General features: G+C 41.8%; 1 protein-coding gene across 6 annotated transcripts in view; it reads right to left on the reverse strand.

Moving 5' to 3' along the window:
• LOC106568544 (netrin receptor DCC) overlaps window positions 1–12,278 on the reverse strand; it is a 597,715-nt gene that overhangs the window by 114,934 nt on the left and 470,503 nt on the right. For 4 of the 6 annotated variants that reach the window (XM_045692664.1, XM_045692659.1, XM_045692662.1 and 1 more), the window contains exons 16-17: window positions 7,768–7,863; window positions 3,291–3,529 (exon numbers count right to left, since the gene is read on the reverse strand). In XM_045692664.1, the coding sequence (XP_045548620.1) occupies window positions 3,291–3,529; window positions 7,768–7,863 (335 nt within the window). The remainder of the gene's footprint in view (window positions 1–3,290; window positions 3,530–7,767; window positions 7,864–12,278) is intronic. The other 2 variants (XM_045692661.1, XM_045692663.1) reach the window with 1 other exon arrangement.

Below are 12,278 nucleotides of genomic sequence, written 5' to 3' on the forward strand. Positions count from 1 at the left end.
TTGGAAGGCAGCCACGGTTCGTCCTTTATTTAATGGGGGAGATCAAGCTGATCCTAACTGTTACAGGCCTATTTCTATTTTGCCCTGTTTATCAAAAGTGTTGGAAAAACCTGTCAATAATCAACTGACTGGCTTTCTTGATGTCTATAGTATTCTCTCTGATATGCAATTTGGTTTCCGCTCAGGTTATGGATGTGTCACTGCAACCTTAAAGGTCCTCAACGATGTCGCCATTGCCCTTGATTCTAAGCAATATTGTGCTGCTATTTTTATTGACTTGGCCAAAGCTTTTGATACGGTAGACCATTCCATTCTTGTGGGCTGGCTAAGGAGTATTGGTGTCTCTGAGGGGTCTTTGGCCTGGTTTGCTAACTACCTCTCTCAAAGAGTGCAGTGTATAAAGTCAGAAAATCTGCTGTCTCAGCCACTGCCTGTCACCAAGGGAGTACCCCAAGGCCCAATCCTAGGCCCCACGCTCTTCTCAATTTACATCAACAACATAGCTCAGGCAGTAGGAAGCTCTCTCATCCATTTATATGCAGATGATACAGTCTTATACTCAGCTGGCCCCTCCCTCGATTTAGTGTTAAATGCTCTACAACAAAGCTTTCTTAGTGTCCAACAAGCTTTTTCAACCCTTAACTTTGTTCTGAACACCTACAAAACAAAGGTCATGTGGTTTGGTAAGAAGAATGCCCCTCTTCCCACAAATGTTATTACTACCTCTGAGGGTTTAGAGCTTGAGGTAGTCACCTCAGAACATGACTTGGGAGTATGGCTAAACGATACACTGTCCCCAAAATCAAAGCTGCAGGCTAAAGTTAAATCTAACAGAATGTGACTGGCAGAACGGGTGTTGTATGTGGAGGATGAGGGCTGCAGTAGATATCTTAGATAGGGGGGAGTGAGGCCTAAGAGGGTTTTATAAATAAGCATAAACCAGTGGGTCTTGCGACGGGTATACAGAGATGACCAGTTTACAGTGGAGTATAGAGTGCAGTGATGTGTCCTATAAGGAGCATTGGTGGCAAATCTGATGGCCGAATGGTACAGAACATCTAGCCGCTCAAGAGCACCCTTACCTGCCAATCTATAAATTATGTAATCTAGCATGGGTAGGATGGTCTAGATTTAACTTTAGTCTAAAGGTCCCCAAAACACACACATCCCTGGGTCACTCCTCTTTTCAGTAATCTGCAGCTAGCGACTGGGACGAGCCGCAACAAACACTCAAACTGGAAAGTTTTATCTCAATCTCTTCATTCAAAGACTCAATCATGGACACTCTTACTGTGGCTGCTTTGTGTGGCTGCTTTGTGTGATGTATTGTTGTCTCTACCTTCAAGACCTTTGTGCTGTTGACTATCCCAAATAATGTTTGTACCATGTTTTGTGGTGTTACCATGTTGTGTTGCTAACACGTTGTTGTCATCTTGTGTTGCTACCATGCTGTGTTGTCATGTGTTGCTGCCTTGCTATGTTGTTGTCTTAGGTCTCTCTTTATGTAGTGTTGTGTTGTCTCTCTTGTTGTGATGTGTGTTTTGTCCTATATTTATATTGTTTTTTTTGTATTGTTTTTTTTTTTATCCCAGGCCCCCGTCCCCGCAGGAGGCCCTTCCCCAGATCTGTGCCTCGACACAATCCTGTCTCGGAGCTCTCCGGACAATTCCTTCAACCTCATGGCTTGGTTTTAGCTCTGACATACACTGTCAACTGTGGGACCTTATATAGACAGGTGTGTGCCTTTCCAAATCATTTCCAATCAATAGAAATTACCACAAGTAGACTACAATTAAGTTGTAGAAACATCTCAAGGATGATCAATGGAAACAGGACGAACCTGAGCTCAATTTCGGGTCTCATAGCAAAGGGTCTGAATATTTATGTAAATAAAATGTTGAAAACATTTGCGAAATTTTCTTAAAACCTGTTTTCGCTTTGTTATTATGGGATATTGTGTGTAGATTGATGAGAAATTATTTTTTACAAAATGTGGAAAAAGTCAAGGAGTCTGAATACTTTCCAAATGCACTGTATAGATAGTAGTGTATTTCCTAATTCCATTATTTTCCTTTTAGATGTGTGTGTATTGTTGTGTATTGTTAGATACTACTGCACTGTTGGAGCTAGAAACACAAGCATTTAGTAAGATATTACTGCACTGTTGGAGCTAGAAACACAAGCATTTAGTTAGATATCACTGTACTGTTGGAGCTAGAAACACAAGCATTTAGTTAGATACTACTGCACTGTTGGAGCTAGAAACACAAGCATTTAGTTAGATATTACTGCACTGTTGGAGCTGGGAACACAAGCATTTAGTTAGATATTACTGCACTGTTGGAGCTAGAAACACAAGCATTTAGTTAGATATTACTGCACAGTTGGAGCTGTGAACACAAGCATTTCGCTACACCCGCAATAACATCTGATAAATATGTGTATGTGACCAATACAAATTTGATTTAAAGACAAAAATATTTCAGAAAACAGGTTTCCAAAAATAGAATAATGCAAAAAAACATAACCCTACCAATTTACATTTCTTGTGACAGAAGTTCAACATAAACACAAAATAACTGAAGCAGCAAACCAGTCGGCAAGAGACACAAACACAAGCCCACAGACAAACACAAGCCCACAGACAAACACAAGCCCACAGACAAACACAAGCCCACAGACACACACACAACCCACAGACAAAACACAAGCCCACAGACAAACACAAGCCCACAGACAAACACAAGCCCACAGACAAACACAAGCCCACAGACACACACACAACCCACAGACAAAACACAAGCCCACAGACAAACACAAGCCCACAGACAAACACAAGCCCACAGACAAACACAAGCCCACAGACAAACACAACCCACAGACAAACACACAACCCACAGACAAACACACAAGCCCACAGACAAACACACAACCCACAGACAAACACACAAGCCCACAGACAAACACACAAGCCCACAGACAAACACACAACCCACAGACAAACACAAGCCCACAGACAAACACACAAGCCCACAGACAAACACACAAGCCCACAGACAAACACAAGCCCACAGACAAACACACAAGCCCACAGACAAACACAAGCCCACAGACAAACACACAGCCCACAGACAAACACACAACCCACAGACAAACACACAAGCCCACAGACGAACACACAACCCACAGACAAACACACAACCCACAGACAAACACACAACCCACAGACAAACACAAGCCCACAGACAAACACACAAGCCCACAGACAAACACACAACCCATGACCTTACCTTGAACTTCCCACTAGTAGAATAGCTGGTCTTCCATTTGACGGAGTAGTAACGGACTTCAGTGGTCTTCTGATTCTTGGTCATGGAGTTGTCTGCCCAACTGACCCTGACAGAGTCTGGGGTCAGGGCCACGGCCTGGACACCTACTGGGGGGATCATGGGGGTGGACGTATCTGGCATGGGAGTAGGATATTTATCAAACAGATGGAACAGATCGTCGTCTGACGGATCAACGGAGTCTGGATGTGGAGTAGTTAGGACATGCAAACGTTCCATGCAACAAACAGCCATGGAGCAGCGAGTGGAGGGTTAGTGAAGGGTTAGTGAAAAAGGAGTGAAGGGTTAGTGAAGAGATAGTGAAGGGTTAGTGAAGCGTTAGTGAAGAGATAGTGAAGGGTTAGTGAAGAGGGAGTGAAGGGTTAGTGAAGGGTTAGTGAAGGGTTAGTGAAGAGGTGGTGAAGGGTTAGTGAAGGGTTAGTGAAGGGATAGTGAAGAGATAGTGAAGGGTTAGTGAAGAGATAGTGGAGGGTTAGTGAAGAGGTAGTGAAGGGTTAGTGAAGAGGTGGTGAAGGGTTAGTGAAGGGTTAGTGAAGAGATAGTGAAGGGTTAGTGAAGGGTTAGTGAAGGGATAGTGAAGGGTTAGTGAAGGGATAGTGAAGGGTTAGTGAAGAGAAAGTGAAGGGATAGTGAAGGGATAGTGAAGAGATAGTGAAGGGTTAGTGAAGAGGGAGTGAAGGGTTAGTGAAGAGGGAGTGAAGGGTTAGTGAAGAGATAGTGAAGAGATAGTGAAGGGTTAGTGAAGAGATAGTGAAGGGTTAGTGAAGAGGTTGAAGAGATAGTGAAGAGATAGTGAAGGGTTAGTGAAGAGGGAGTGAAGGGTTAGTGAAGGGTTAGTGAAGGGTTAGTGAAGAGATAGTGAAGGGATAGTGAAGGGATAGTGAAGAGATAGTGAAGGGTTAGTGAAGAGGGAGTGAAGGGTTAGTGAAGAGATAGTGAAGGGATAGTGAAGGGTTAGTGAAGAGATAGTGAAGGGTTAGTGAAGAGAGTGAAGAGATAGTGAAGAGATAGTGAAGGGTTAGTGAAGAGATAGTGAAGGGATAGTGAAGGGTTAGTGAAGAGATAGTGAAGGGATAGTGAAGAGAGTGAAGAGATAGTGAAGGGTTAGTGAAGAGGGAGTGAAGGGTTAGTGAAGGGTTAGTGAAGGGTTAGTGAAGAGGGAGTGAAGGGTTAGTGAAGAGGGAGTGAAGGGTTAGTGAAGGGTTAGTGAAGTGGGAGTGAAGGGTTAGTGAAGAGATAGTGAAGGGTTAGTGAAGAGGGAGTGAAGGGTTAGTGAAGGGTTAGTGAAGTGGGAGTGAAGGGTTAGTGAAGGGTTAGTGAAGGGTTAGTGAAGAGGAAGTGAAGGGTTAGTGAAGGGTTAGTGAAGTGGGAGTGAAGGGTTAGTGAGGATAAACCATGCAACCAAGAAAAGTGAGGGAGTGAGGAGTGGAAAGACAAGAGAAAGATGAAAGTGACAAACAGAGAAAGAGAGAGATAAGACAAACAGAAAGAAGACAGACTACAGCAGAGCTACATTACTGCTAATAAGGGTGCTACTAGCCCAACTACCAGTAATTTACTAGCTTAAAATAACTGCACAGTGTTTCCAGATTTCTAGGAAATATGACCTCTAATTAATTACAATATGTGTGAAATAGTGATCCTTAGAATTTAAAATGTTAAAAAGCAGCTTTTCTGTGTTGGAGTGGTGTAAGAGTACCCCAACAACAGAATGGTGTGGGCGTATACAAGTCATAAAAAATATTCATGCAAGTAGACCGCTGATTGGCCAACTTATCCTCCTCTAGACCGCTGATTGGCCAGCTCATCCTCCTCAGGGAGACGACATCATGTTCTATGAGGAAATAGCAATCTTTTTTTAAACGGTCTGTTTGAAATACAAATTTGAGGTTTTTTTTTTTGAAGTGTTTATTTTTTTTCTTCAATTGATGCTTTGGTTACAGGTGCGAGTATAGAACAAGTCAACAACTTTATTTGCATAAGAGTTAACAGAATATTATATTTTAAAAGTGCAATTATCACTGGACAGTTATTTTAACTAGTTAACTATCATTAACTACCAGTAATAGCTACAGCCACACCTAAGATCAGAGAAAACAGATAGTTAGTGACAACATCTATAGCGGAGCAGCTATAAAAAGACAGTAACTAGCAAATAAAACACAGTAAATGCTGGTCCACTTAACCTAAAGGCAACAGGTATTATACCTAAACACATTAAGTAAAGTGTTATTAATGTCTACTAAGGAAAGACAGGTAGATGTAAAAAAAAAACACATTATTAAGCATCAAGTTAAAACCTCATTCTGACACCTGAATTAATGTCTGCATCGTGTTGTCAACAACAAATACGTTTTTCGAGATGAACGAGGCTCTGGGGTAATGGGCCTGATACCTGACCGCATCATTGGTTAAAGTCAGAGCCCAGTATTAGAATACTGATGAACAAACCAAAGACTAAACAAGAGGTCTCAATCATACATCTGGTGGGTGCCAGCAGTATAGTGTGAAAGAACGATGCTATCTCCATTTTGGTGAGTTGAATTTGTGGCTAAGTGTTGAGATGTGAGATGGATTGGTGAGAGAAGGAAGGAGGGAAGCTATCCATTTCTCTTCTCTCTCTCTCTCTCTCTCTCTCTCTCTCTCTCTCTCCCACCTCTCCCCCACCTCTCTCTCTCTCTCTCTCTCCTGTCTCCAGCAGGGCCTGAGAGAGACAGAAGATTAAATGGCCAATGGAGGAATGGGAATATTTCCCTTTCGCTGCGGTGTTTATTGGCAAGCCTTTAATGCAGATCGTAAAGATGTGAGCCAGAATGAAATGCTGAATATCTCACAACAATGCAGGCAGCCAATCAGACAGGCGCTGGGCTGGCTTTCCATCAATTTATATTTTCTGAGAAAGATTGGTGACTACGGGATTAGAATGCAATAGTAGTGAATTGAATTCTCTCAGGTAGCAGTCAGTGTGTTAGCTACTTTATGGGTGTGTGTATGTGTGTATGTGTGTGTGTGTGTGTGTGTGTGTGTGTGTGTGTGTGTGTGTGTGTGTGTGTGTGTGTCTGAGAGAGAGAGAGAGAGAGCGAGTGTGTGAGTGCATCTTTCTCTCAGGCATCAATTAGTATGAGAATACTGCTACTCCTTGTGACCTTGCAGGGACAGTCAAGTAGGATACTAGAGGTAGTCTGTTGGGATCTGTAGTCCTATTCTGACAGGATGTGACTTGTAGTTCTATTCTGACAGGATGGGATCTGTAGTTCTATTCAGGCACTAAGGCAAACATATGCTCTCTTCTGAACACTATTTTCTTTCATATAATTTTACAACTATAAACATATGATAATGGTTGAATAAAACCAGTTTGAAAACAAACACATAGTTACAATATTTGATCAGCCCTGTGGTCCATCACCATATAATCATAATAAACAGTGTGGTTTGACGTGGCTGTGAAGGAATAACCCAGTGCTTAAAGCAGCCTGTATCTTGATGTGACATTAAAAGCAGTATTTTGATGTATGTGAATAAACCCCTAGCTGTGTAAAAGCCTGGATCTGTGTGAACATCAAGAGAGTGTTGAGAGTTGAGTCCTGGGTTCCAGGCAGCGAGATGCTCTGATTTCATCTGGAGCAGCTCAAAGCTGTGATCAGCCAGCCCTCTCACAGGAATAGTTTGTGTGTTGTGTGTGTGTGTGTGTGTGTGTGTGTGTGTGTGTGTGTGTGTGTGTGTTGTGTGTGTACAACCACTTCCACAGTTATAGCTACTGGCCTGTCTTCTTGCCATCAGTCCTTTATGGAAATCCTCTGAATTATTTTACGTGAGGCTTCAGAGGATTCAAAAGATGTTCAGAACAGACGAGCCAGGTAGTCATGGAGAGGTTAGCTTGTTCTGTGATCCGCTAGTTTAGTGATGTCTAATACTCACTGAGAGTCATTTAACCTTAATGTGTTTTCGTGGGATAGCTAGCTAGCTTAGCATCATACGTTTTCATGGCCTAGCTAGCTAGCTTAGCACCATATGTTTTTATGGGTTAGCTAACTAGCTTAGTACCATGTATTTTCATGGGTTATTGTATGTTATTTTATGAGTTAATTCGTTTTTGGTTATTTTATTGTGTTACTATTTAACTTTTTTGGCGCTTATTTTCTTACTTTTGAACTCTGCCATCTTGGAAAAGGGCTCAAAGTTACCTGTCGTATTCTGCGCATGTGACAAATAAATGTACATTTTATTTGGTTTAGCTAGCTGGCTTAGCACCATATGATTTCATGGGTTAGCTAGCTAGCTGGCGTAGCACCATATGATTTCATGGGTTAGCTAGCTAGCTGGCTTAGCACCATATGATTTCATGGGTTAGCTAGCTAGCTGGCTTAGCACCATATGATTTCATGGGTTAGCTAGCTAGCGTAGAACCATTACATACCTGTTATAGACCTGGTCACAGCACTCTCATACAGGGGGACACCCTCTCCTGCATTGTTGAACGCCTTTAGGGAGATTACATAGTGGGAACTGGGCTCTGTGGGAGACCAGGAAAACTGTTAATAACAATCTGTTAATCCATCAATCAATCAATCAATCAATCAAGGCATTCAGAGAGATGACAGTGGAAACTGGGTTTTATGGAGATAAAAAAACTAAGAATACGGTTGATATCAATCAATAAATGCCTTTATAGACCAGTAGCCCTTTCCTGCAGTCAAATGACCAAGTGGCCTCATGGGTAGAATATTATTAATATGTTTCATAATTTCATAATTAATACACATTTAAAAACAAACATTGAAAATCTGGTGTTTCTATGTCAAACGGTTTTGTTACATTTCAGTCTTCTGTGATTTTTATAAAGTGTAATATTGGGACGCAAACTCAAAATGTAATACATTACAACTCTATATCTTTTATATAGCCCATAACCATGTGTGTGAGGTGTACATTGCATTCGGAAAGTATTCAGATCCCTTGACTTTTTCAATATTTACAGCCTTATTCTAAAATGGATTCAATCATTTTTTCCCCCTCATCAATCTACAAACAATACCCTATAATGACGACGGACAAACAGGTTTAGACATTTTTGCAAATGGATTAAATATAAAAATTGAAATATCACATTTACATAAGTATTCAGGACCTTTACTCAGTACTTTGTTGAAGCACATTTGGCAGCTATTACAGCCTTGTGTCTTCTTTGGTATGATGCTACAAGCTTGGCACACCTCCATTTGGGGAGGGGAGGTTCTCCTATTCTTCTTTGCAGATCCTCTCAAGCTCTGTCATGTTGGATGGGGAATGTCGCTGAACAGCTACTTTCAGGTCTATCCAGAGATGTTCGATTGGGTTTCAATCTGGGCTCTGGCTGGTTACTCAAGGACATTCAGAGACTTGTCCCGAAGCCACTTATGCGTTGTCTTGGCTGTGTGCTTAAGGTCGTTGTCCTGTTGAAAGGTGAACCTTGCCCCAGTCTGAGGTCCTGAGCGCTCTGGAACAAGTTTTCATCAACGATCTCTCTGTACTTTGCTCCATTCATCCTTCCCTCGATCCTGACAAATCTCCCAGTCCCTGCCGCTGAAGAATATCCCCACAGCATGATGCTGCCACCACCATGCTTCACCGTAGGGATAGTGCCAGGTTTCCTCCAGACCTGACGCTTGGCATTCAGGCAAAAGTGTTCAATCTTTGGTTTCATCAGACCACGTCTGATGGGCTGAGAGTCCTTTAGGTGCCTTTTGGCAAACTCCAAGCGGGCTGTCATGTGCCTTTTACTGAGGAGTGGCTTCTATCTGTCCACTCTACCATAAAGACCTGATTGGTGGGGTGCTGCAGAGATGGTTGTCCTTCTGGAATGTCCTGCCATTTCCACAGTGGAACTTTGGAGCTCTGTCAGAGTGACCATCTGGTTCTTGGTCACCTCCCTGACCAAGGCACTTCTCCCCCAATTGCTCAGTTTGGCCGGGCGGCCAACTCTAGGAAGAGTTTGTGGTTCCAAACTTTTTCCATTAAAAATGAAAATCTTCTTAGGGATAGGGTCTAGTTCCTGAATTTCCGCTTGATTGACGTGCCCAAGATAAACTGCCTTTTACTCAGGCCCATAAGCCAGGATATGCATATAATTGGTAGCATCTGATAGAAAACACTTTGAAGTTTCCAAAACTGTTAAAATAATGTCTGAGACTATAACAGAATTGATATGGCAGGCAAACATCTGAGGAAAAACCAACCAGAAATATATATTTTTTGAGGTCCCAGGCTCTTATAATGGAAACCTATTGTTGTAAGGTAATTCCGTCTCCCAGATTGCAATTCCTATTGCTTCCACTAGATGTCAACAGTCTTTATTCAAGGTTTCAGCCTTTTTATTTTTTAAAACAAGCAAGAATTTGGAGTTTTGGTTAGGAGACCACTGGAACAATATCAGTCTTTCGGCGCGCGAAGGAGAGGGTGTGCGCTTACTAATTTTGCTTTCCTATTGAACATACTACTTTCTGTATGAAATATTATAGTTTATTTACATTTTATAGTACCTGAGGATTAAATAGAAACATCGTTTGACTTGTTTGGACGAAGTGTAGCGGTAGCTTTTTGGACTCCTTTGTCTGCATGTTGAACGAGTGGATTACTGAAATCAATGGCGCAAACTAAACAGACTTTTTGGGACACAAAGAAGGATTTGAATTGAATGTATGCTTTCGCCGTAAAGCCTATTGTAAATCGGACAACGCAGTTAGATTAACAAGAATTTAAGATTTTAAATGATATAAGATACTTGTATGTTCATGAATGTTTAATATTATGATTATTTATTTGAATTGCGCGCCCTCCAATTTCACCGGACGCTGTCGGCTGGTGTCCCGCCACCGGCTATCCCTAAGAATGATGGAGGCCACTGTGTTGTTGGGGGTACCCTTCCCCAGATCTGTGCCTCAACACAATCCTGTCTCGGAGCTCTACGGACAATTCCTTCGACCTAATGGCTTGGTCTTTGCTCTGGCATACACTGTCAACTGTGGGACTGTGGAACTTGGAAACGTGGAACTCACACTTGGAAAGGTGTGTGCCTTTCCAAATCATGTCCAATTAATTGAACTCCAATCAAGTTTGTAGAAACATTTCAAGGATGATCAATTCCGGTCTCATAGCAAAGGGTCTGAATCTTTATGTAAATAAGGCATTTCTGTATTATTTTTAAATACATTTGCATAAATGTAAAAAAAAATATATATATATATAAACTGTTAGCTTTGTCATTGTGGGGTATTTTGTGTAGATTGATGAGGATTTTAAAAAAAAAGTCAAGGGGTTTGAATACTTTCCGAATGCTCTGTATACTTTTGTTTCAAAGTAGACTTGTTTAACCAAGAACCACTGTGTGACCCCGAATTAGCAGGTCAAATGGGGACATACAGTAGAGAACATAGCCTAGAGAATACAATAATATAATCCATGGATTTATTCTTTATTTACATTGATACAGCACTCTAAACAGACCAGAATAATAACTTAGATGTGATGAGAAGTAGAGTCCAGAGATTATCACACTGTGACTACAGCTTTTAAATACATGGGAGATTTCAGTGAATAGTACAGTTCTGAAAATAGAACCGTGGCAGTCACAAAGGCCTGGAGAGAACACAGCATTATGTTCCTCACTGACACTGTCTTTACTTCCTGTCCCCCAACAGAGCCATGCTTCTCCTGGAATAAGTCCACACCGTAAGACAGAACAAAAAAAACAGCATGCAGTGGGTAGTCTCTCTCAAAGAGAAGCTAGACAACAACTAACTCAAGTTGCTCTAGTTTCTGAACGACTCACATCAAAAACTGAGATTGCACTAGCCAATGCAAAGACTCAACCATCCTGCATTCGTTTTATGACATAAAGTAAAGGGCATTTCACTATATAATATTTCGGATGATCTTAGCTCAAACCCTTTGTAAAAACAGGTCCTTTACAAAACCAAAACATTTCCAATACACAGAGTTATCCATGTAACATAGAACACTGCTGCTTTCTAGTCATTATTGTTTCTATCTACAGTAGGTTTATGGTCATACTCCTGTCCTCTTGTGGGGGTTCTCTGGTGTGTTATGGTAGTTCCCATCCTCCAACACAACCCCGTTAACTCTGAGCCCTGTCAATAAGGATTGTTGCACCAGAGAGCATGTATCTACAGCTAGGAAGACAGAGACAGAGAGAGAGAGTGTGAGAGAGAGACAGAGAGACAGACAGAGAGAGAGAGAGAGAGAGAGAGAGAGAGAGAGAGAGAGAGAGAGAGAGAGACAGAGAGAGAGAGAGAGAGAGAGACGGAAGAGAGAGGGAGAGAGAGAGAGAGAGAGAGAGAGAGAGAGAGGGAGAGAGCGAGAGAGACAGAGAGAGAGAGAGAGACGGAAGAGAGAGGTAGAGAGAAAGAGACAGAGATACAGAGAGAAAGAGAGAGACAGAGAGAGACAGAGAGAGAGAGTGTATAGATACAGGGAAAGGAACCTGTAAAAGCACCGGAGAGTAATTGATTGGTATATCGACAGACCAACAGACAGACCCATCGGTCCATCTTCCATCCAGAGGTTCTCCTGTCTTTCACGGTCTAAATTGAATCTCCATGGGAACATCAGACAGGAAGTACCTACTTCTTGATTTAAGGTTATTTTTTAAACCACATGACGTTCAATATTGAAACCATGGCAACCGGCTGGCGGTTGGTTGGTGGACACCATTTTAAATATTGATGGTGCAGCGGCCCACTCGTCAGAGCTGTTTAGTTGTAAAGATAGATCATTAAAATGAGAGCAGCAGTACGTTTGAGAGAGATAATTAATAACAAAATTTCTACTGAGTTAGAAAAACAGAACTGTGTTGTTTCTTGTCAGTTTCGTTTGTACAAACGCATCTTCTTCTCTGAAGATTGTTCTAGCTGGTGCCGTGTATATCTGTGT

This window comes from Salmo salar, chromosome ssa13 (assembly GCF_905237065.1).
Source record: "Salmo salar chromosome ssa13, Ssal_v3.1, whole genome shotgun sequence".
NCBI lineage: Eukaryota > Metazoa > Chordata > Actinopteri > Salmoniformes > Salmonidae > Salmo > Salmo salar.